Here is a 25,681-nt window from a genome sequence, read left to right as displayed (position 1 = left end):
TGGAACAGGCTCAAGGGGATGAATGGCCTACTCCTGTTCCTGTGTACTGTGCACCTAACCCAACATGAATCTAACCTAGGCCTGCTTGATGGTGATACTGGATTAAAAAAAATGCAAATGTTCAATTCCCTGATAGGATTACCATTCACCTTGATGAACAGAATTTTAAATTTAACAAAAGATCTGATTTAGGAATGGTACTGACTGAAACATAGCACTCATTTGCAAAGCAACTGTCTCTCCCCCACCCCCCAAAAACATTTTATTTAAAATATACGCAATCTCAGACTTACCAGAAGCTCCTGCTGAATCATCTAACTCTCCTTCCTCCAAATCCATGTTGTTACTGTATTCAACATCATTCTCTCCAGACCTGAAAAGCAAAGCTTGAAAAGTCACTGGTTTGAATTTTCTATTTTCAAAAAAATCCTCTGTTCTTTGCTATTAGTTGCGTTTAATGGAATATCTGGTTTTGAAAAGCAAAAAGAGGACCAAAACATATTTGGGATCAATTAGGATAGTGCAAGCATGTCATCAGTCAAAGATTCTTCAAAAGTCATCTTTGCATGATCTCTAGTTCATGTCACTACAAAATGCCTACATCAGTGAGCACTAGGTGGTCTATTGGTCATGGTACTGTGCTATCAGCTTTTGACAGTAGTCATGAGTGGAATCACCTCCCCAAGCCTTAAATAAATTAATAAAGGAAAACAAAAATAAAAACTACTTTTTTTCTGCTGAGTAATGCGCACTCTTACTAAGAGTGAAGGTTGCTGTCTGACCTCCTCTTGCTATTATAAATTAGTCACTAGAGCGTGTACAGTGACAGCCTGGGTAAACTCTCCCACCATTTGCTTCCCTTCAGAGCTTCTCCACAGTACGTCCGAGATCACAAACAAAGTGTGCGAATCAATGCTCTTTGATGCCCTAGATAAAACTTCTCTCCCAGCCCAGTGAAGGGAATGGTTCAAGCTAGGTATGATTTGTGGGCACTGGCAGCCTTCCAGCACCTTGCCCAAGTGGCAATTCTTCATGTGAGCAAAGGAGCTGCGTGTTGGTAGGGCATTCATAGGGGGCCTCAGAGAATAGCCCAAAACTTTCCAGCAGGGTTGTTGGATCTTAAATTAGGAGCGAGAACTCTGGCTGACTTTTTCCCCTCCTGCCTGGGGACACAGAGGTAAATTGTAGCTCTGCACCACTGCCTTGTCTGAGATTAACTCAACACAGCCCAAAGGATTGAACTTGGAATTTTCCTGTATGGAGGTACCATACCTAGAGGTGCAGTTACCCACAATCAGGAAGATAACAAGACCCCCCCTCATCCCAAGCCCACGCATTTCTTCCGACATCCATAGGTCCTCAAGCAATAGTCTGCGCTGGTGGTCACACCACGCAAAATGGCAAAAACTGCTCTTTTTTTGTTCCAGAAGTCCATCAGTTCTCCTGCCATTAGGTGCTCTCCTGCAATGGGACCTGCAGGGAGCTGAAGATAGTGCGGACCAACGAAAACATCTAAACTCGAGAGGTATGTCAGCAAGTGGAAAGAGACCCCCCAACCCACTGCTGAGAATCTGCTCTGTAAATAGAATCAACTGAGACCAATTCAACCCCAGGTATCCCAGGCAGCTATCCACTGTCCAAATCGCAAAAAATTAAGTTAGTGAAAGAGCACACTGCAAGCAGTTCAAGAGTTGAGTCACAAAAGAATAGTGGATAAAAGTAGTGTCAATGGACAGGAAACAGGCATCACAGTGAGACTGCATGGCAATACTAACATAGTCTCCTCATCAATGTCATTTTCCTCTGTGTTACTGGTTGCTGTAGAACTAGCAGAGGAGCTGCTGCCATCAAGTTGGTTCAATTCATCATCCCCTGTGAGGCACTCTATGTCCAAATCGCCATCAGACAGATCATGCTAAATAAACAAGAGAAATGTCACATTAAGTAAAAGCACTCAAGATTTCTTTTCTAGCATTTCAAGTATCTTAATGTTTCATTTACCTTAAGAGCACGACCCACATTTTGAAATGTGCACAGCAATGAAAAGGGTATTCACAATCAACCAAGTCTAAAGACAAAGCATTTCAGAACAAGCACTACACAAGGGTAGACTGTCTGAGCAAGACATTTACCAGAGAAAGGGACCCCTTCAGTAGCCAGCACCAGATCACAAGCAACCACTTGGTTAGAGAACTGAGGGCTTTTCAGGTAGCAGAAGAGAAAGAAGGGCTAAAAAGAATGGGAGAACAGAACAGTGAACTATTGCAATGGTTTAGTTATTCATGTGCGAGGTGTCAATCCGCTTGACACTCTCAACTTGTGGGTATTTCATTCTTTTGAAGGAACTTGGTACCCTAAACATAAACCGACTAATGCTGAGTTGTAATCATGACAACCACATACCTCAGCTACACACATTTACTTTTGTCTTTAAAAACAATGTAAATGCTTATTTACCACGCAATGAAAAATGTGTAAAAGGATATAGAGAAATACATGGGCCATATACTTAATGTCTTGAAGTGTGGAGAGATGCAGAATCAGTAAGTTTCACAATAACACAACACACATAACTGTACTAGTTCACACGTTAGCTTTCTGGAAGCTGGTAACAATGTTTGAGCTTTTGTAGGATTTTAAAGAGATTCACAAGTACATTTTATCAAAACTCAGTTTAAAGTTTCACAAAAGCTAGTTTGGAAGGTCCTACAAAGGACCCTAGGATTGGAAAGTTTTCAAAACAAAATTAAAAACTAAAGCAAGTTTGTAGTTGTAACTAAACCACTTACATTAGAGTCATCTTGCTGAGTCTTGTCCTCTTCCTCCTCCTCTTTGACTTGGCTGACAGCTAATACTGAACATGCTCCCTCTGCTGGCAAATCTTCATTATACACAAGCTTTTTTGTCCTAGTGTCTGAGCAATCACTGCTTTGTGGACTCATGCGCGTATCGGGTGGTGACAAGCTTTGTGATGCCCTGTTACGTGAAAGTTCAATGGCCAATCTCTGCAGAGTTTGGGATGGGGATAGGGAAGAATGAATTAATAGGTGCACTCCTTTACCAACTAAATGCACAAGTGCAGTGAACATCTTTATATTCGCTTTTCTTCAAATATTGGTAGCTCTCGTTTCATAGATAGCTGTACCATGTTTACAGAACAGTGAGGAATATGTGGATTCTGGTACTTGGTTAGAGCTTGAATTCTAACCAAGCTAATTAGGTCATGTCATTCCTTGTTGATGTCCGATGAGGAAATAGGTCAACTATGTCACCATAATAAAATAAAAGCCATTAGTTTAATCCCCTGTAAGCAGGAGGATTTGATATTCAAACATACCTGGATTCTATTAATCTAAGTGCATTAGACAGGTGAAACGTTATTGATTTCATTAAACAGAGATGGGTAGCGTCTTCAACATGGGAATCTATTTAATCCCCAATCAAATGGGATTAATGTAATGAAGAAAATAGCTTTCTCAAATTTAAATATGAGAATTTGTGTTGAAGCAGTTATGTCCTCTACTACCCAGGAGATGATAAATGTTTGGCAACAAAAAGAGTCCTTACAGCACTAAGATTCTCTAGGGCTCTAGCAGTAATTAAGAGGTCAAAAGTTGTTAAGCATTCCAATTTTTAAAAATGCTAAACATTCATCCAGCATTTTTTTTTTAAAAAGGGAATTTTTTTCTTTTTTGTTGAAGATTTTCTATGCAATACACCATGTTCAAAGAAAACAGAGCAAATAACCTCTCAATATGGCTGCGAGGGAGTAGATGAGACCGACCCTATTCATCCAGAATTGATCAAGAATATGACCTAACCAGAAAAACCTTCATGCAGAAACGGTCGGGGTTTAATTAGCATTTCAAGGCTACAAAATAGATCAAAACTTCTTTTGCAGTGTTAAGTGAAAAATGACAAATTTCCAACATAATCCAGATTTCAGGGCTGCTCACAAACCGACCAACCGAAAAGGAGAGAAAGGGAGCAGGGGGGGAAAGAGAGCAGGGAAAGGAGGGAGAGACTGGTTATTCAGCCTGCTGGTGTTCGATAGATCTATCAATCTCTCACACACACTGATAAAGGAATCCTAGCTGTGTTCTCTAACTTATTAAGACCCTAAGATTGTGCCCCGGAAAACTAGTGTCCGAACGCGTAACACAACCATCTGAAATTTCTTCACTACTGGTGGAGGCATTAACCCGTTTGCTTTAAAATAGGTTAATGCCCCCACCCCAATAGTAGACATAGAATTTGCAGACGTATGTATTTTTTATGCCAGTATCGCATGGTATAATATCAGGGCTCATGTCCTTGCTATTCTGAAGTTATTTTGTAATATGAGCAGCGATTTTAGTTCGGGGGGCAGGGGGAAGATAGAGAGGAATAGGGAGTGAAAACAGTAATAGCCTATGAAACATACCTCTGTGCATGAATATACTTGTACTTGGTATTCTAGGTCATATTTTGCTGTGCATTTCTAAGTCACCTTCAGCAATACCATCTGACACAAAGTCATTTTCCCTAGTTATTATTGCTTGCTTTAGTTTTATTTTAAAAAGTTAACAAGTGTACTTTGCCACACCAGTTAGTATATCCTGACCATATTCCACAAAGATCCTAGTCCATGCCATTCAACGGCAAAGAACACAACAATGTGGCACCCCAGTCATAAGCTTCTCCAGTAACTCATTCACAACATTAAATCAAAAGCAAAATGCTGCAGAAACTGGAAATCGGAAATAAAAACAGAAAATGCTGGAAATACTCAGCAAATCAGGCAGCATCTGTGGAAAAAGAATCAGCGTTAACGTTTCAGGTCGATGACCTTTGTGAGAAAGAAGGTAATCGACTTGAAACGTTTACACTGTTTCTTTTTCCACAGATGCTGCCTGGCTTGCTGAGTATTTCCAGCGTTTTCTGTTTTTATTCCACTCACAACATTTGTGTGTTATTAGTCAATGAAAATTATATCAACATTTCATTCTTAAAAAGGTTACTCTCTGGAAGCCAACACAAAGAAAATGGCATTATAGCAGATTCATTCAAACTTGGGTCCGGATTGACATTTTGTACTGGACAAGTTGTCAGGGTGCAGAGATGAAAAGAAAAAAAAAAGTGCAAATACTGCAAATCAGAAATACAAAACATAAAATGCTGGCAATGCACAGCAGGGTGGTTAGTATCCGATATAGAAAGGCTGTTTAACTGGTCGGGTGGATTCTAATGACGAGTCTCACTTAAAGCATTCACCTACCTTTCTCTTTCAGGCGCTAGCTGACTACCTTTTATTTCTAGTTTTTATTTTGAGTTTTCAGAAGTGCCTGGCTTAAGAGAACTAAAAACAAACTTTACTTCCTCTCAAAAAATAATTGACTAACAGCTTTATTTCCTCCAGGTCAGGAAAAACACAGCTGGTGCAAAATGTCTAAAGCAATTGAAAATTAAGCAAAACACATCATTAAACAACAACAGTGCCACTTAACATCCTCACAAAACCACGTTTGAACTTATTTTTCTTCAAACAGGTTTTACATTAGATCTTTTGTAACATTTTTTGCCAAAAAGATTGCTGCAATGTCAAAGGAAACAAATCACAGACGAGAACACCATGGGAAAATCCTGATAGCAACACAAAGATAGTTTGTTATTCAGTGCTGCAACCAATGATTCAGGCAGCTGACTATTATTTGAATGTTAGAGGACTGCGAGCAGCTAAATCAGAAAGAGTGCAATATATTCAGGAAAAAATGTGAGTCATCAAGGTTTGATATTATCAAAATGTCAATCTGTGGTGTTTAAATTCCCATTTGACTGAAGTATGAAGACAGGTTACAGATACTGACCTCTTTGAGGTTGCTGATTTGCTGAATGTAACCTGTCTGAGCCACTTCGAGTTGGCTGATGTACCAATTTTGGTCACGACACTTCTGGAAGAATGTAGGAGCACGCACCTGGTACCTACACAATGGAGACAGACAAGGACGATGGACATGTACAGTCTAGGGTTTCTAAAATAAATCTGTTAGCCAAATAAAATATTGATCAATATAATTGGATTTTAGACGGCTAGAGAAATCGACTTAAAAAGTGAATTCGGATGTAAAGACAATACAATTTTTCAATGAAAACGTACTACAGGTTGGCATCCAGTTCTAGTAAAGCAATAAAAATGCATGCCAATTATTCACTGTTTAGTCCAAAAATTAGTAGAGGGAAGTGATAAGGCCAGGTTAGTGACCACTTAATCTGATTTTGGTGGCTTTGGTTGAGAGATAATTGTAGGCCTGGACACCAAGAGAGCTCCTCTTTGTATTCAATTGTGCATGGATGTTTTACGTCTACCTAAACAGGCTGACAGGGCCACGATCAGTACTGCACTAAAGTATCAGACTAGATTATTTGCTCAACTCCTGGAGTGGGGTTTAAGACCACGACCTTCTGACTCAGAAGCAAGAGAGTGTTACCACCGAGTGAAACTGGGCACTAAATTATAGGTGGATCTATGGAACACATGGCATGAATCACCACATTTATCCAAATTCATTGCAGTGCTTAGATCTCCTGAAAGTGAACCTCTCATCCTGTTGCGTATCCGTACAGCAACTCTACAATGTAGCAATATTTTGTTCATATCAAAAGGGATCTGAACAATGAACATGTTTTCAGCAGGGTGTACCAATACAGCCATCACTGGGTGATCATAATAATGGATGTTTTGTGAACTCAAGCAAGGTGATTCCATGTTATCAGGCAACTATCAGGTGACCGTTTTCAGTTTAGCCATGTGAACACTGAAATAAAACAGACTACTTTTTTTTAACGTGGACTTTTATACTTAGTGTGTACAAATTTCAATGGAACCTGCAGAGACATCATGAACATACAAAATTCTGAAGAACCTCCACACCTTTCGATTCCCACTAACCCTGATCATAGCTTAATGCAAACCTGCACCTCGAGTTGCCAAATGCCTAATCTGTCTGTCCTCTGACTTTCTAAATTAATCACATTGCTTTGTCATCTTTGGTCACTTTGCATGACACTGCATTTCTTTATCAAAGTGGCAGCAAGAAAGCTATCCTTGGACCCTTGTTAGAGGCAGCTGACAGCAGAAGCATGAGAAAGCCTTGGGAATGGGATTTTGTCACCGTGTGAAGAACCTAGTCTCCACCCCTGACAACCAGGATTGTTGACTTGTAATTAGGAAGGGAAATAAAATAACCCACCTTTACCAGTGGCTTTAAACAGTAGTTTCAAGCTCCATCAGAATTCTAACAGCAGCTCACCAGTACTAGTGCAGGAGTTTAGAGCATTCGGTAAAACCTTGCAAAACTGTGTCTCCACATGGGTCATTTTTGTATCCTTGAACTATAGACAAATGACTTTTGCAAGTGCAAGCTGAAATTTTAAACAAAGGCGTTGCAGTGACCTAAACTAAGGAACCATCAAGGCTTTTCTTATGTAGCTTACAATCCAAGTTTTGCAACACAGGTCAAATTGTGCAATTAGTTTACGCAACAACATTATGGTTGGGCCTGAAGTTCCAATCAACACCTATTCATAAAAAAGGATTTCTTGTTTGGCTCAATTCAAACCATCACTGTAAAAATAAGCTATTTAAAAATCAGTTGTACGATGTACAAAACAAAACTAAACACATGCTGCCATCTTCAGGTGGAAAGACAGTGAAACAGAAAATGGTTGAGATAAAGAGGAGCAGATCTGTAATTTAAAAAACATGCTAGAAACTCTACAAAAGGTTAACCATTTTTTTCTCTTCATAGTTGTGGACAGGTTTGCTGTGGCACTGCCAGCATTTTCTTTTTTCTTCGTTCTAGAGAAAGTTACAATTGGCTCAGAAGGATACCTTTACAGCCCAGCCTTGATCAGAGATTGTACACAATCAAAAATGAATGAATATAAATATTATACTTTGATCGAGGCAGGATTTATTGGAGAATCTAATATGTTGACCAGCTCAATTTGTAAAAGGTGCAATGTATTGACTCTGAATGGAGTAGGAAGAATACACAAGACCCTGCTTACCTGAGCACTAACGTATCGCTCTGCATATTTAGATAACCTTCACTGGCAAGAAGGTCTAATCGAAAGAAACGATTGTAACCCCAGCATTCGCCAACCTCAAAATCAGAGGCAAATTCCCGAATAATATTTTTAGTTGGGTCATTGGAGGCTTGATGAACCATCTCCACACGGTACTCGTATCTAAAAATATAGAAAACATGGAGCACTTAATGTTCGTATAAAACAGAATATTTTATGGTTTGATGAGAATAATTTTAACATGAAGATTGAGGATTTAAAGAACTCCATTTTATTAATTGCTAACTAAATTTTAAAATTAAAATTTAGATAATTTTTTTTTCTTACTTTAGAATTTTACAAGCATTTTCTCAAAAATAAAACTTGTGCTTTTAATTGCTTCACTACAGTCTGTCGTTAGGTTACTTTCTGCACACCAAGGGGATCAATGCAGGGGTTTGAAAAAATGTATTGTGTTACGTATAAAGGGACACCAAATCTTCTAGTCACCACAGTTTATGGAACACCTGGGTCGACTTAAAAAAATTGATTCTAGGACTAAACCATTTCGAGTTACAGTACTTGGTCTTTTTCTTCCTCCAAGTATTGCCCTCCCCCCTGCATTTCCTGCCCTCAGACTGCTGCCACTCTAATCTCTATGCTGGAGATGTACATGTGGATGATGTACTGCCTGCTGATTTTCACTTTCTTTCCAGCAACACTCAATCTTCCAATGGAAAAAGAGGAATCAAACTTCACCTCACCATCATGTCTTGAGTACATCATCTTGAGGCACCAAAGTTAATACTTTTAACTTCATAAAGAAGCCAAATTATAGGTTTCAGTACGATTTATCTGATGGCTCTTAAAATGGAACTCAAATCTAGATTCAATTTAGAATAAGAACTGCCCCAGCACTGAGGTTTAATAAGGTTCAATTCGTGCTGACATCACTGCAGACATTGTACTCGTTTTGTATCAGGATACTCGGACGATAGAGTTTAGCCTAAAGTCGATTCACGTGTGGAGATATTAAGGTGGCAGATTAGAGTGGCAGCAGTCTGAGGGCAGGAAACGTAGGGGGGAGGGCAATACTTGGAGGAAGAAAAAGACCAAGTACTGTAACTCGAAATGGTTTAGTCCTAGAATCAATTTTTTTAAGTCGACCCAGGTGTTCCATAAACTGTGGTAACTAGAAGATTTGGTGTCCCTTTATACCTGCAGGCACACATCAATGGTTAAAATGATCGAAATTTCCAACATATTGAAGGGGAACCTCCAGGTCAGCAACATGTAGAATAAAGACAAGTCTCCTTTTATAATTGATTCTTTGGATGAGGGCAAGAAGAATGAGCAATTTTGAAGCTGTAATTATAACCTACAAATGGAGTGAAAGGAGAGCCTTGCAAGAATTGATAATAAACTATAACTAAGGAAGTTCAGGCTGTTCTAACAAAAACAAAAACAGTCACGTCTTGAAAAGCAGAACCAGCACCAACCACCTGAAGAGACTTGTAATCTCAAGATTTCGAAAAGGAAGCAGTTGATCCCAGACCAGTCAGGCTGCAGCTCGAAATAAAAAACATAAAACACTGGAAACCTACAGCAGGTTAGTCAGTATCTGAGATCTGTTTTACTGTCAAGATTTTCAGCATTTGGCTTTTTCTATTTATCTTAGGCAGCAGTATGTTCTAACAACTCACAGCGAGTTAGTAGAGGGTAACATTCAATTTATAGCTAACAGTATCTCAAAACATGCCCAGAGTGTTCTGAGCTTGATAACGTGACCTCACCCTCTCGGTTATTAGAGGGACGAAAAGTTCATTTCTGACTCTTGTAATCTTTCCTTGCACCTTGTGGAAGATAAGTCAATTTTCAAGTATATCATGCATGGACAGAGACTTTCACCTTACTGCAACTTTGAGAATGACATAGGATCAGATTAGTAGACATGATGATGAATTAAACTGCTTATAAATGTGATGGTAACTTCCCAGTGACTTGGTCAGCATGGTGTGGTACTCACACCATAATTAATTTACAGCACAGGGTGCCCACGGTCATGTCCATGACGGCTCTTTGCTCGAGTAATACAAAACTAATCTAATCCCACTGATCTGCTTTCTCTCCACAGCCCAATATCTGATTTAAATTTTTTGGACACTAAGGGAATCAAGGGATATGGAGATAGGGTGGGGAAAATGGAGTTGAGGTAGAAGATCAGCCATGATCTTAACGAATGGCGGAGCAGGCTCGAGGGGCCGTATGGCCTACTCCTGCTCCTATTCTTTAAGTCATATTTTCTTAAGATGCAATGGTCTCTGCTGCAACCACTTCCTGTGGCAAAACATTCTATGTTCCAAAAGCCCTCTGTATAACATAGTTAACCTCAGCTGATGCACTATGTGGTGGTGGTGGGGGCAGGAGAAAGAGACCAAGGGAAAGGAAAAACAACAGCCAGGACTCCCACTCGTGATCACAAGCCGAAGACTCCTGCTGCAAAATGCACTTGCGGATGTCAGATGAGGATAGGATGCGGTCGAACATTCAGCTGACACTCACTGAGCAGGCTCACGTGTGGAGGGGCCACTTTGGGAAGATCTGAAGACTGCCACCACCTGCACAGCTGTACCACACAGGAGTCATCAAAGGAGGGGTGAAAACTGGTCAAAATATGAATAAACCTCACACAACTAGCTGCAAAGTCCTACAGTTGAAGGGGGAAAAAAATAACAGAGCAACTCATTAAAAGCCAGTTAGAAGAAAGTAATCCTGGATTAGGACTGTATAAAAGAGATGGAAATTCAATTTTTACATGAAAAGAATCTTAAATCGGCATACTTTGATGTTTCAGGGAGTCCTGCAGAGAGTTCCAGAAACACTGACAGGTAATTTCCTCGCACAACTCCATTCCCATCCTAGAATAGAATGCACAGCTTAATGTTTGGAGATTTTAATGCATACACTACTTCTTCAAAATAAATTCAAGAAAAAGTTATAAAATTAACCCATTCTGAACTGCAGTCATATTTTTGAAAAAAAAATAGCAGGATTACTTTTAAGTCTGTTAGAATATGGGAGCTCACTATTTTCTTATTACTCTAGTCAAGCATTTCTAACTTCAATAAATTTATATTTGACAGAATTTTTTTTGAATTTGCAAAAACCATTCTTTATTCTAGGTTTAACTACCTGATCTGTTATTTGTGCATCCCTTTAGAAGCTGGTTTGCTAAGGGATATTTTTAAATAGCTACTGCTTGCCTGATACTTGCTCCTTAAGATAGTGGGAGACTCAGCCATATGAATTACATCCATGGTACGATCCAATAGCTGTACACAGTAAGGTGACCCCAGCCAGAAGGCCTCAGTGCCTCCGGGTCAAGGAGGGGAATATTGTAAGAATTGCTAATTCTGCTGGATGAGTGTGTGCTGCTTCTGCGTGGCTGCTGGGGGGGGGGGGGGGGGGGGGGGGGAAGGGGGAAACATGGGGACATGGAGAGCGCGCGCGCGAGACAGAGAGTGCACGAGATGGGGGCAGAAAGGGAGGAGAGAGAGCTTGCCAAAAAATCTGTGCACTCATGAAGAATGGTTCTCTCAGTTAGGAACTGGAGTACCCTAGTGCCCCATGGAACTGTAGTGCAGCAAGAAGTCATATCTTCAGAAGAGGAAGAGAAAATAATGTAATGAGAAGTAAACATTCAGGGGTTTCTGGACAGTTTGGTGGTACTTAGTGCATTGCATCATGGACCCACATTCTGGTTCAGCTCCCAGTCTCGACTACAAACCCCACTTGAGCATCAACTTGAAATGTCATCAGTATCAGTAGGATAGAAAGATGAAAAGATTTCCCACTCTGGCCTTCTCTACAGTGTTCTTTTCAGCCCAATTATTTCTCAATCACTGGAGCTTAAACACAAGCATGACAGCAGCACATTATTTTGTGCTGCTCATTCTCCTCCCTAACATTCAGTCCAAAACACATTCCACTGTGCAACACGAGTGTGCCATGCTGTCGCTGCCACACTTAAAAGTTCATTAAAATTTGGCTCAGAGTTCACCCTAACAGATACTTCTTCTCCGCTTTCTACTCCCTCCCGATACACAACCACAAACCCAGCCTTTAGAACTCACCGGATAAACTTTCAGCCTCCAGCAGAGCCCAGCTACCTGCAGAGGAGGGCTGTACACAGGGTCTGCACGCTGACGCAAAGTGCTATTGAAAACAAAAAGTGTTTACAATATCATTTTCAAATCAGAATGAAAAGTGGTATACTAATAGTGCACACTTCCTGTAAAATTTTCCCATTGGCTCAGTCTTTGCCGTTTACTTCTTAACAACAGCTTGCATTTATATAGCGCATTTAATGTAGAATGACCTCCCCAAGGCACTTGACTTTTTTGAGTTGAGTACCAGAAAAGAAAAGAATCAAGTAAGCTGGACCCAGTAGCTGTAGTGACAAAACGATAGCAAGCAATATGACATCTGCTAATATATAAAGGGGAAACAAAATGTCAGCACATGAAGGTAGATTCAGAAGGAGCTTAATGCATTAATGGCTATGTTGCACTGAAAGAATTATTTTTTTTTCAAATTTACTCGATGCTTAAATTTCCATAGACTTTCAACCAGCAGCATGACATTGTAATCTGGTGTCGATGTCTGCACAACAACATCTGCATCAACCTGTGCCTCATCTCAGTAAATGCAAACATCCACTTTGAAGCTTGTTTGTAACAGTATAGAGGAAATCAATTAGTGCTAGGATCTAGACAAGAGGGGAACTGAAATTGCCAATTAAATGCATCAAAATATACTCAAACTAGTCAGTTTAAAAATAATGGAAGCACATATGAACAAGTACAACAGTCAAGTTACATTACATCAGCTCAGAGGAACAGAAGGTGGCATCCATCAATACTCTAGTAAGAATTAAAATGGAAAGCAGACTTACATGGGGTGCTAAAAAGCCCCAATGTTTACAATCTCCATTTACTCAACTATAGTCTACAATTGGTTATCTTTTATACAAATTCTTCAGCCAAACTCCTGAAACATTTTTGAGCTTTTATGAAGGTCAAAGCTCAGTTTCGTATTCAATTTATGCTTTGTTGACAAAAATTAGCTTAAACTGGTACAAACCTATGATTTCCAAAAGAAGCCAGAATCTTTCAATTCTATTTAATTACTAAACTGAGCTTGATTTTTTAGAGCCATCAGCTAGATGGCTGTGACTAGGCCTAAAGCAGAATTTTCCCCATTATTCCACCTCTCCCACTGATGTTAATAAGTGACCTTAGCTGCTGCCACATTGGCTAACACTCTAAATACAAATGATCTTAATAAATGGAACTGGAGTCTGTTCAAACCACTCCACCACCAACACCCACCAGCACCCCCCAAAAAAAATTAAAGTTAAGGGAGCATTATTTGGATAAGTACGATGAACAATAATAAAAAAATAAACTGGTGGGGTCATACTGTTGCAAAATACTCAAAGGAAATAAATCACCTGAAATTTGACAGAACAAATGTGCTGAAATCATAAGCAGGGACCAGCTCACTAGAAAGAGGAAGAAAAAACAATGTAATTTACAAATAGCATTGCTGGGTTGACAGTGATAATGTACACATCACCTGTACTTAGTTATATCCAGTGCTCTCATTATTAACAGCCATTCATATATACTTCAATGATCTAATCAATCTGGTTGTTGGGCTTGCCTCTCTGACATTACGGTTAAACAGAACTCCCATATGTGCCTCAGAGGCTTTGATAAGACAGGAGGCAATAACATTGTCAGTGCTATACTGCACTGTTAACACGATGAAAGAAATTCCTGCGAGTTTTGTGGTAATCGAGTATGGCACAACAACACAGTATAACATGGGAACACCGTACAGACGACAAGACAACCAATACTGATAGATCACATCTGACACAATGTACATCTTGAATTAGACTTAATATGCCAAATACAACACTCCTTTTTTAAAAATAATTTACACAACAGTATTGTACTGGTACTTGTTTGAAACATCTGCGGTCAACCAAAAGGCCAGAGAAACAATAACCTAATTTTCCAATATAGGCATGGTTTAGACCCAAATGGTTATAAGTGAATTTTAGACAGACTCAAATTAAAACATACTGCACCTCCCACCCCAGAGAGTGGAGGCAGGGTCATTGAATATTTTTCACCCCTTCCTGTGATCAGCTCATGAACATAGCTCCAGGTGCAGATTTGGACATAGGCAGGGAGCACACCAGTGGTGGGAGTGAGACATTGTGTTGTGAAGTGAAATTTAGGGGACAATTAAAGGAGTGTGTCAGAATAGAGTGACAGAAATTCTGAACCCCTTTACTAAGACTGAAAAGGCATCTGAACCTATTAGTAGCCTTTACCAAGGCTAAAGGAGTGAAGAGGGGAGGGCAGGACTAAGAAATAAAGAGAAATCCAAGCAGTAGGCATGAGTTAACAGGTAGATGATGGCACGGACCAGCAAGTGACCCCCCCACCTGATGACTGCTGAAGTGGAGGGGGCTGGCGCATGAAGTGGTTGTGACAAGGGTGGTCCATTTTGCAACTCTATGGCAACATTTCCGTAGGTCCACTTTGTAGCATGTCTGCAAGGAACCACTGCTGGCTGGTGCTATTAATAGGTGCACCAGTCCTATGCTGCATGGTGATTGCCAGTACCCCTGCAGCAGATGGCACAGCTTTGCATCCAACTCTGTTGACCCAGACCTTGTGAAGACAGTTCCCTATGGTTGTCCCCAGGAAGGTGCTATAATGCCTGTAGATATGTTTGGTGGCTTCTGGTCAGGTGGGGCCAATTGGGTTATTCTGGTTGTTGGTCACCCTGTAAAGTCTTCTTTCAGGCAGTACCATTGAAAGCATGACATATTGTGATTGGTGAGATTCCAAAGGTGCCCCCAACATTACAGCTAGTTGGGAATTCACATGTCATCGTGATGTCATTGGGTGTTTTGTCCCAGTTTCATTTAGGAATAGGAGCCGCCACATGCACTAATCGTCTGCAGATACTGCTGAGGGTACCAATGGCTGGGCACAGAATACTTCTCGTGTTGTCTTTCACTCCTCCATTAGTCTTCCAAATGCCTCCGATTGGGGGATTCCCATGGGGAAACTCATTGGTGCCAGTAACGATGCTGAGGCTAAAACAAAATTAGAAAAACTGGCACAAAGAGAAGCTAAGTGTCAGCCGGGAAAAATAAAACAAAAAGTTAACAAATGGTTGAAATGCACTTACCTTAGCATCACTACATCCTTTTCATATACATACCATTGCCTAGTAACACTGGATGTCCACCTCACATGGGCGTGATTATGAATGGATGTTCAAACACTGGGAAATTGGATGCAGTGGCACAGAGGGCAGACCAGGCTTAAATAAATATTTTAATGCAGCTCCTTCCTATTTGTGGTAGATACTTCCAAAGCTGGCATTCATCATCCGCAGAAAATTGTGCTTGATGTAAAGTGAATGCAGATCTGGTGATACAGACCTTTGCCTGCTTTTCCAATCAGGATCATCTCATTTGCACTTGCAAATCAATAATCCCGATCAGAAAATCGTGGCCAGCTGTGTTCTTGTGCTTCTACCTGTGCCACACAAAGTGTCCACTAGGTGGGGTACTAGTCCATCCTAATTTCCTACTGCCAGTGGAGAAGAACAGCTACCCTCCACTTAGCATTTGACAGCAGAGATCAAGAGCTCACCCATATAGTGTCATACGAACATACGAATTAAGAGCAGGAGTAGGCCATTTGGCCCTCAAGCCTGCTCTGCCATTTGATAAGATCATGGCTGATGATTGTGACCTCAACCCTACTTTCCCATCTAACTACTAAAACCTTTGACTCCTTTGTTAATCAGGAATCTATCTAACTCAGCCTTAAAAATATTCAATGACCCTGCCTCCACCGCTCTCTGGGGAAGAGAGTTCCACAGACTCACGACCCTCAGAAAAAATTTCTCCTCATCATCGTCTGAAATGGGAGACCCCTTATTTTTAAACTTAGGCCCCGAGTTCTAGTCTCTCCCACAAGGGGAAACATCATCTCAGCATCTACCCCTTCAAGTCCCCTCAGGATCTTATATGTTTCAATAAGATCACCTCTCATTCTTCTAAACTCCAATGTATACAGGTCCAACTTGTCCAACCTTTCCTCATAAGATGACCCTCCCATCCCAGGAATCAGTCGAGTGAACCTTCTCTGAACCGCCTCCGAAGCAATTATGTCCTTTCTTAAATAAGGAGACCAAAACTGCACAGTATTCTAGATGTGGTCTTACCAATGCCCTGTACAATTGTAGCAAAACATCTCTACTTCTTTATTCCATTCCCCTTTCAATAAATGACATCATTCTATTTGTCTTCCTAATCACTTGCTGTACCTGCATTATTAACTTAGTGATTTATGTACAAGGACACTTAGATCCCTCTGTACCTCAAAGATCTGCAATCTGTCTCATCCTGGTAAGCACAGTGCACTGCATCTCCAACAAGCTATACCACTGTGCCATCCAACTGAATCACAGAATTAGTACAGCAGTTTGCAGCAAGCACAATAAGGAACAGACTGGAATGAATAGCAATTTCTCTAAGTCATAGAGTAACTTTAACTCTGCAATATTTATGGGCTGAAAGCACAGGACAGTTACTAAGCGAGGAGGAAGAAATCTATTGAATCGAAAGAAACATTATAATAGTATTATAATAATAACTTATTTTCTCCTTTCCTCGACTCCCCCACATCAGCCACAAACACCAAACCCAATCCTGCTGCAAACCAAGATCAAACATAATACCTTGTGAAATAAAAACATAAACTGCTGGAAGTACACATCAGTCAGCATCTGTGAAGAAGAAAGAGAGGTTATGATGCTTCAGCTGTGTACCCTGCGTCAGAACTGAAGAGTGAAAGATAGACTGCAATTTTAGTATGGCTGGAAAGAGATGGCGGGAGGGGGCACTGAAGGAGAAAGAATAAAAAGATACACCAGAGAGGGAATGGGTTAAGTGACCTGCAAACTGCTTAAAAGAAAGAAAATACACCTGCTGCATATTGTCAGCATTTTCTGTTCACACCCAAAATGTCATATCCTGTCTTCTCTTTACAGATGCTTATTGACCTGTTGTGTATTGTCAGCATTTTCAGATTTCCAGCTTTTCCTTTGTTTTATAGTACCTCGTGAAGTCTGGTGGGACAGGTGTTGTGACAAATGAAGCCATGGGTTTACGATGCACTTGTTGGAACATCAGCAGAATTTCTTGACTTTTCAGAATTAACTCACTCTTACTGCAGGATCGCAGCTGCAGGGAAACAAAAGCATTTGCCAGACTTCATCTGAGAAATAGATTTACAAATATCAACTAAAACTAATAGAAAAGCAAAGTGAATGAACAATTTTAGAATCTGTATCGTTCTCTGTCCTCCACCTTCTCTTGCAGATGCTGGCTCATGCTGGGAAGGAATCAGACAGGTGCTACCTGCCCCTTTGGTACTTCACCCAGATAGCAATTCTTCAGGCAAGAATCCAGCCAGTACCAGCAGGCTATTCCACCACAGTGGCAATTACAACTGAACACAGTCCTGTCCTCACCTATGCATTTTCCATTAGGCTTAATAGCGATGGGGGAAACCCCTGGCTGACTTTTCATCTCCATTGCCAAGGGGGTGCCAAGGCCAACTATAGCACCACTAATACTGCCTCTGCTAACTCAGGTCAGGCCAGGAACAGAACTTCATGATCTGCATGGTTCATTACCACTCTGCTCAGTGCATTTACCAACTAAGCCACCACAATAGCTAGTTTTAATGCCATTATTTTTTTTTCCTGAGGGGCCCAATCCAGCACAAGCTCTTGAAAAACTGTCAACTGCAGTATTTGCTAAACCAAGTAAGTTCTCTTATTTTTCCTCCTTCCATTTTGGTTACCTGATGTTCGACTTCCTGTAACAGTGACTCAAGCAGCTCAGTTTCCTGAGTCAGTGATGTCTTCTGACCTAAAGAGAGAAAAAATATTTTGAAGTGGTCTTTTTTCTTTGAAGAAATTTAGACATTCTCTCAGGGTATGGTTTGAACGGGTTCATGCTGTAACACACATTTCATAACAACAACAACCTGCATTTATATAGTGCCTTTAACGTACTAAAACGTCCCAAAGCGTTTCAGAGGAGCGATTTTCAAACAAAATTTGACACCGAGTCACATAAGGAGATATTAGGACAGGTGACCAAAAGCTTGGTCAAAGAGGTAGGTTTTAAGGAGCGTCTTAAAGGAGGAGAGAAAGACAGAGAGGTTTAGGGAAGGAATTCCAGAGCTTAGGGCCTAGGCAGCTGAAGGCACAGCCACCAACGGTGAAGCGATTAAAATTGGGGATGCGCAAGAGACATAGGTAGTCGCAGGTACACACAATGAGGCTCACACCACAGCTAGGGTGAGGGGAGCACAGCGGCAGGCCCAGATTATCTCTAGACAGTGTGGGGATGATAGCAGAGTCATTGCAATTGACTACGTTAGCAGTAGGTACCTATAGGCAATGTGCAGAACGCTGAGGTCTGCCTCCTCGGCAAGTAGCCATTGGTCTGGTTGTGGGGGGCTTTAGGTGGGTCGGAGGCTGGCCCATTGGAAGGTGCCGCGCATATCCCCTGGTGTTTTGCCTGCTCCGTGCACAGCTCAAACATAAGTTGGTGTGACTGGCAAATCTCCCACCTGTGCTTGGACCACATGTTGTGGCAAGGTGGGCTGCACCACACTAGGGCAATGTATTTTAATAGTTATAAATCTTTGAATTTCTGGTACACCCACAAAGATGCATACAGTACCCATTAGTGTTATAAGTTTATTTTTCAGATGTGTGTCTAGTCGCGCGATCATCATTTCCACAGCATTCCTAATCTCTCTGACACGTTCGTCCTTCGCACCACGGACTGCTTCCACATTTCTCTCCTGGATACAAAAAATTTATTATTTCTGTACCATTATAAAAAAAAATTAAATTTGGCTTACAACGGAATGTCAGCAAGAATGATCTCTCATGATGCAGAATATATCTCCATAAACTTATGACGTCACATTTTTACGAGCATTTAAAAAAAGTACAAGTGCTTGAATGATTAATTATGTTCTTCTCAAATAATGTTTCTTTAAAACAATCAAACTAGGAAAACTAGTGATAAAATTGTTATAAAGTTAAGCACATAATTAAAGTAAAAGCTACATTTTACAAACAATTTATTACGCCATTTTCTGTACCTAATGTTCCTCCTACAGTGTACAGTAATTTTAACAGCTTATGACTCAATTAATTGAGCATCTAGATGTTTTGCTTTGGTTCTACCAGCTGTAGCTTATACAGAATTCTTAAAAAGAAAGATGCCAGAAGAAGAACCAATAGCATCATCCTTCTGGATCTAAATTTGTTCTTTACTTTTATAAAGGGGAGGGGTAAAAAAGACTTCCGTTATCTTTCTCCCCATCATCATTCTTAGTCTTTTCACAGTCAATGGTCAAGTGACTTGCTCTCAGGCCACTTTCAATATCACTCTGAAACCAGCCATTTGGACGGTAACAGCAGTCCAGGATCCAGTCTCAGTTTCTGGTTCCTAACTGGGGAAGCACCAGGCTTCCGCTCAGCACTGCTGTCGTTGGGAACAGCTGAACATGGGGTGTCGCAGGTTGAAACCCACAATCTACCACTCCCTTAGGTTAAAAAGCTGCAACCTCAGAAGTGGCAACAATAAATTAGATGGAGGCCTTGCATGTCTGGGGTCTGGATTTGAATCCAGTCTATATTAATTGGCATGAAAAATCTCCTCTGCAGAAGGCCATATGTGAAATAGATTTGGCCGTTCTCAGCCAACGTCCTAGTGCAGAGATATCCAACCTTGGCTTCAGCGGTAACACTTGCCGAAGGCTGTAGGTTCAAGCTCCACTTGGGACTTAAGCATATAATCTAGGCTGACATTTAAGCCCAGGATGGGACATTAAACAGAGGCCCTGTTGGCCCTCTCAGGTGGACGTAAAATATTCTGTAACACTATTCAAAGTATAGCAGGAGAGTTCTCCCTGTGTCCTGGACAACATTTATCCCTCAACAACCACCATAAATAGCTTAACTGGTCATTTCTCTCATGGTGGTTTATGGGACCTGGCTGTGTACAAATTGGCTAATGCATTTGTCTACGTTACAACAGTGACTACATTTCAAAAGTACTTCCTTGGCTGTGAAGCCCTTTGGGACATTCCGAAGACATGAAAGGCGCTATATAAATGCAAGTTGTTTTTTCTTCCCTTTAACCTTTTGGAGCTGGGGGCCAGATAAAAGTGTCTGAGCCAGTGAGCGTGCCACATGATTATACAGAAAAATTCAAACCCTATCCAAGCGTACCATACACAAAAAGTATGAGGTCACCAAACACAAAATAAGCGATCTGCCTGTCCCCGCTATACAAAGTGTGAAACCCCCACCTTCCACAAACATTCAAGCCACCCTCCCCTCTGTAGCTCGAAAATTTGGAAGCTTCACCCTCAGTTTTTGAAACCTCCTGAGCCCAAAGAATTAGTGAAGGCTGACTCCTTATTGGTTTAAAAAGACTGCTCACTGATGAATGAATCAGGAAGCAGGAATTTCAATATATATCATTATGCTCTTTAGGATTATAAACAACTTGCATTTATATAGCACCTTTAGAGGTAAAAAGAAAAGTCCCACGGTGCTTCAGAGATGCACAAGGAAAATAGACACCAAACAAAAAAAAATTAGCAGAGGCAACCAAAACTTCAGTCAAAGAGTCTTAAAAGAGACGGGGGAGTGGAATAATGGAGGGGTTGAGAGAGGGAATTCCAGAGTGGAAAACACAATGCCAATGATGGGACAAAGGGAAGGAGGGATGCATAACAGGTTGGGGAATTTGGTGGGGGAAGGAGAAATTTAAGGCTCGACAAGATTACATAGATAGGGAGGGATGAAAGACGAGGATCATAAATTATTTTGCATCAAAGATTGAAAAGTTCTAAGTGATGCAGTGAGAGAAAGAAAGGAGAAACAAAATACAATTTTATCTTAGCCTGTCATGTCATCACAGGAGATTTTCATTGTACATACAGTTGTTAATGTACATTGTATCTTGCAATTTCAAAAGGACGACATTACTCTCATCTAAGATCATCCAGATTAAATGCAGGACTGGAGAGGAACATAGGAAGTACGGGACCAGGAAAGACCATTGTGGGTTACATGGCCAACTGCACTGGGTCAGTTTTACCCCTCTTATCACCTTACCACTTCCTGCACCAAACTGATCAGCTCCATCAGTCGGCGTCGGAGTTTTGCCACCTCGTCATTCACTTTGGTAACGTGTTGTTCGTAAATCTCGGCTAAGGGTTTGAATGTATGGCCCCCATGCTGCAAAGAGAAAGAAACAAAAATATCAGTGCAAAAACCCTCAAATTCTATCCAACATTAGCAGTGTAACCCCACTCTGGTGAGGTTGTGATCTCAGCTGTGCACCAACTGAAGGCACAGCAAGGAAAAAGGGTTTTTGGGGGGGGGGGGGGGGGGGGGGGGGGGAGGAGGGAGGGTGTGGCTGAAGGGGAATGAAGAATTTCAATGACACCAGTCTTGCATGCTGGGCGAAAATTTATAAACTGATAGTTGCTGCCTTTTCTGCTCACTTGCTATTGGGGCACAAAAATAGAAATTGGGGTATCTGCCCTCAAAGGCGGCACTTAAATATACGCCCAAACGTCATTCAATGTGTCGTAGACTTGGTGCTCTGCAGTTCAAATCACCACAGTGGAGAATAATGGCACAAAACAGCAACCTATCACTCAAGGTTAGTCCTCCTACATACATGCCATTGTGTCTCCCCTCACCGGAAGCTATAGTATTCAATTGGAAGGCAGTGGTATGTATAATGTGCAATTCAATACAGGCTTTTAGACCATCAGCTTTCTATAGTTGGCATTTTATTTCTAATGCTGCATACTAATAAAAAAACATTTTTTGCATGCTTTCATTTGGCAGTTGACACAATCCTTTGGAAGTTAGGATGAGGGTTCCAAGGAGTTTAATAATATTTTCAGGAGGTCCCCCAAACAGAAGAGTGTGTTTTGGACAGTTCATAACTGGATATAATTTTACACCAGTTCTCAGGTACATCCTCCTACTTCATAATCTATAAAGATTTTCAGATCCAATAATTTCTTATCTCTGTTGTACTTACCATTCCTCCCCAAAGTGCACATTGGTGACAGATGCATTTCTTGCAGGTCCAACAGAACACACTCAGCTTCTCGTGGTGACTGTCACATCTGAAATAAATGTTTAAAAATGAAATAATTGAAGGTAATCGCCAATATCTGACAGAATTAAGTTTTAAAAGAACCTGCTTGCTCAAACACCTCAACTTGCAATTGGAATTCCATTTTTAAAAATTTGCTTTTACTTTAATAAGAGGCAAGGCCAGAATGATGGGATCGAAGTATGCTCTCCGGCTGCAGAGATTTTACATGAAAGGAGTACTGGGCCACCAAAACAATTCCTCATTAGCACGAATCTGCAATGTAAAACTTCCCACAATTCGGCATAATTGGTAGTCTTGTTCAGAGATGATGCAAAAATGACTGGTGTGGGTAATTAAAAAATAATATAATCACGGGCATAGATGGTGGGGTTAATTCACCTTATTGGGTATAAGGAGTTTAGAGTACATTCACACCCTAATTATAGCTCTGCACAGACATTACAGTTATAATATTGTACATCTGGAGTCAGGACCTGAACACAAGTTTAGCTTCATTACACCAATGCTAAACTTTTAGTGTTCTAGTTAGTCGATCTAGGTAGTCTTTAACTGACATCAATGGTTCTTACTTTAGAAGCTGTTCAGCTAGCATTAGAATCTTTATGATGTGGAGATGCCGGTGATGGACTGGGGTTGACAATTGTAAACAATTTTACAACACCAAGTTATAGTCCAGCAATTTTATTTTAAATTCACAAGCTTTCGGAGGCTACCTCCTTCCTCAGGTGAACGATGTTCATCGTTCACCTGAGGAAGGAGGTAGCCTCCGAAAGCTTGTGAATTTAAAATAAAATTGCTGGACTATAACTTGGTGTTGTAAAATTGTTTACAACTAGAATCTTTATGTACTTATTATCTATCATAATATCATAAGAACTGCAAACAAGTATGTTTAATATCTATGGGTTTTCTGTCAAAGTCACCTTCTAACACATCAGTCACAGGAATTAATTTATGATGAAGGTGAAAGAAACAAGCGAAGTTGTGTGCCCTAGTCAATAACAAGCATGTATTTAATTGACATCTTACACCATGTAGGTAATACATTACTTTCAAAATGCCTGATGCAGCCAGAGATAAAAAAAGATCTGCCCTGAATCACGACCGAGTGCCACTGCAGTGAATGCTTTACTGTTTGTTTCAATAGCACATAAACTAGTTTCAAAACAGGTTGGATTTTTGAAAAAAAATTAAAACCCAACAATTTAAATTCTGTAACAAGATCTAAGACCATTATACAGTAGTGACGCACTTACTTGTCTTTATCATTCTCCTCATGCTTACTGAGGTTACACAGCTGAAGTGTATCCAGTTGTTGTGTGACTTCCTCCGCCCAGCGACAGTTGACAAGCTCCCGCAGCTGAAGAGGTGCCCTATAACAAGTCAGGTATGGAAGCATCGGTCACCATTGCAAGTATAATCGAACAGTCTCATTTTCACCCAGGCAATGTAGAAACAATATGATTTATTTTTCATTTAGACAATGTTTGAACTGAGGATAAATCGTTTCCATTTGTGTCAGCATCAAGCATTCCCAGGACAGGTACCATATGGCAAGACAGAACCCTCATCCACTAAATTTCAGAAGATCCAGACTCATTTAACGTGCTACCTCAACAGCTAGCAAAAAGAGGAAATTTTTATCCACTTTGTCTAAGCTACATTCAAATTCAGGTGTCATGGATTAAAGGATCCTGGGTTAAAGTAACCAGTCCAAGATGTGAAGCATTTATTTTCATCTCCAGAGCTTTCCAGCATTCATCATTCCACACCAAAGGTGCTGGGTTGCCAATTCTAAGGTCTCTGCCAATAATGTTTTAAAGCACTGGAGGAGCAGCCTGCTCATTTTCTCTTCTTAACAGTGAAGTCTCTGTGCTTCATGTTCACCCTGAATGCCAAATTTGGGAACTCGAGGGTTGTAATTCATAGCACAAATTACCTAGTACTCTTATAGCAGAGTATCAAAGTCTCGCATGTTGCATTACTGAGCTAATAAACTTTCTGCTTGTGCACTGAACTATGTAGATGTCACAGGGTGAAAGAAAGAGCCAGACACCAGGATAAAAACATCAGGATTTTTGCTCCATCTCTTTCCCATTATGTATTTGAGTTCTTATTACATCAGCTGTTTTTAGCTTCCGTGTTTCAGACTACTCTTGTAGTAAGCCTTAGGAACATGTTTCTCGACATCCTCGAGAATGTTTTCACTTGTCCTGAAATCTAGGTAACATTTGTAACATGCGTGGAATAATGAACAAAGAAATCTTTTTTTTAAAGGTTCCTTCAGCTACTGATTCTATCCTGTGCTTCCACGGGATTCTCTCTGTCTTTGAAGACTAGACCTTGTTTTGGGCTTTAACTGCCAAACAGATTTCAACAATAGAACAAGTGACTAATAGTAGAAACATTTCCACTAGTTGTCACACTATGGTTCCTCCTCAAACAGCAGAAAATAATAAATGGTTTACAACTCTAGTACTAAAATTATGATTTTTTTTTAATGTAGCTGTTTTTAATCCCTTTTCTCACTAATTAAAGACGTTGTCTGGCTTATCTTATCCTCTCCTGAGATTTCGGTTAAACAACTTCTCTTTGAAGGCTCCAGATCAAACTCATTCATTTGAAAAATGCAACCTAATAAATAGCCCTAAGAACAGTAGCTGGAGCTTTGCAGTTATTTAAATAATTGCTAAATTTAAAAATCTGCAAGACACTTATCTGAACAAATCACACAGCACATTTGTATTTGAATTCAGCAACTCTGTTCTTCCCTCGAGCTAACTCTTTGGCAACCAATAATTCCAACATTGTGTCAAATTAAATTGGGACATGTGTGTGAGATGCTGATTTTTAACTCCTTACGTACCATGATAGAAATAAAAAAGCCAATTCCAAGATAAACCATGAATAACAATGTTTCATTTTTGTTGTATCGCCATTAACACATCCACAACATTCCAATACTGTTCAAAACAGCTAATTTCAGTTCTAGATACACATCATAATTTTAGTAACGGGTGCCATTTTGCTTTTCCTCCCCATTAAATAATAAAAGTAGAATCTTGAAGCTAGGAATATTACCACTGCAATATGCTGTGGTGGAAGTAAAAGCAGGAAGGAAACTATCTGCAATTCCAAGTTATACAGACAACTTTTAACAGGCTAAAACTGATGTTACTCAAACATCACTACTTATGTCCACAATTTTCCTTTTCATATTAGTCAAACTACACTGATTCCAGATTGAGACCAGACAAGTTCAACAGCTATTTACAAAAAAATTGCAAGTTAGGT

General features: G+C 40.3%; 1 protein-coding gene across 4 annotated transcripts in view; it reads right to left on the bottom strand.

Moving 5' to 3' along the window:
* trim37 (tripartite motif containing 37) overlaps positions 1 to 25,681 on the bottom strand; it is a 59,522-nt gene that overhangs the window by 24,636 nt on the left and 9,205 nt on the right. For all 4 annotated transcript variants that reach the window (XM_068008465.1, XM_068008463.1, XM_068008466.1 and 1 more), the window contains exons 5-18: positions 23,644 to 23,760; positions 22,307 to 22,394; positions 21,364 to 21,486; positions 18,905 to 19,028; positions 18,015 to 18,082; positions 17,265 to 17,389; positions 13,559 to 13,609; positions 12,180 to 12,261; positions 10,888 to 10,964; positions 8,050 to 8,229; positions 5,847 to 5,961; positions 2,790 to 3,005; positions 1,776 to 1,915; positions 294 to 373 (exon numbers count right to left, since the gene is read on the bottom strand). In XM_068008465.1, coding sequence (XP_067864566.1) covers positions 294 to 373; positions 1,776 to 1,915; positions 2,790 to 3,005; positions 5,847 to 5,961; positions 8,050 to 8,229; positions 10,888 to 10,964; positions 12,180 to 12,261; positions 13,559 to 13,609; positions 17,265 to 17,389; positions 18,015 to 18,082; positions 18,905 to 19,028; positions 21,364 to 21,486; positions 22,307 to 22,394; positions 23,644 to 23,760 — 1,586 coding nt within the window. The remainder of the gene's footprint in view (positions 1 to 293; positions 374 to 1,775; positions 1,916 to 2,789; positions 3,006 to 5,846; positions 5,962 to 8,049; positions 8,230 to 10,887; positions 10,965 to 12,179; positions 12,262 to 13,558; positions 13,610 to 17,264; positions 17,390 to 18,014; positions 18,083 to 18,904; positions 19,029 to 21,363; positions 21,487 to 22,306; positions 22,395 to 23,643; positions 23,761 to 25,681) is intronic.

The sequence above is a fragment of the Heptranchias perlo genome, chromosome 28, assembly GCF_035084215.1.
Source record: "Heptranchias perlo isolate sHepPer1 chromosome 28, sHepPer1.hap1, whole genome shotgun sequence".
In the NCBI taxonomy this organism is placed as follows: domain Eukaryota; kingdom Metazoa; phylum Chordata; class Chondrichthyes; order Hexanchiformes; family Hexanchidae; genus Heptranchias; species Heptranchias perlo.
Note: the sequence above shows the minus strand (reverse complement) of the source record. Positions and strands in the feature narration are given on the sequence as shown.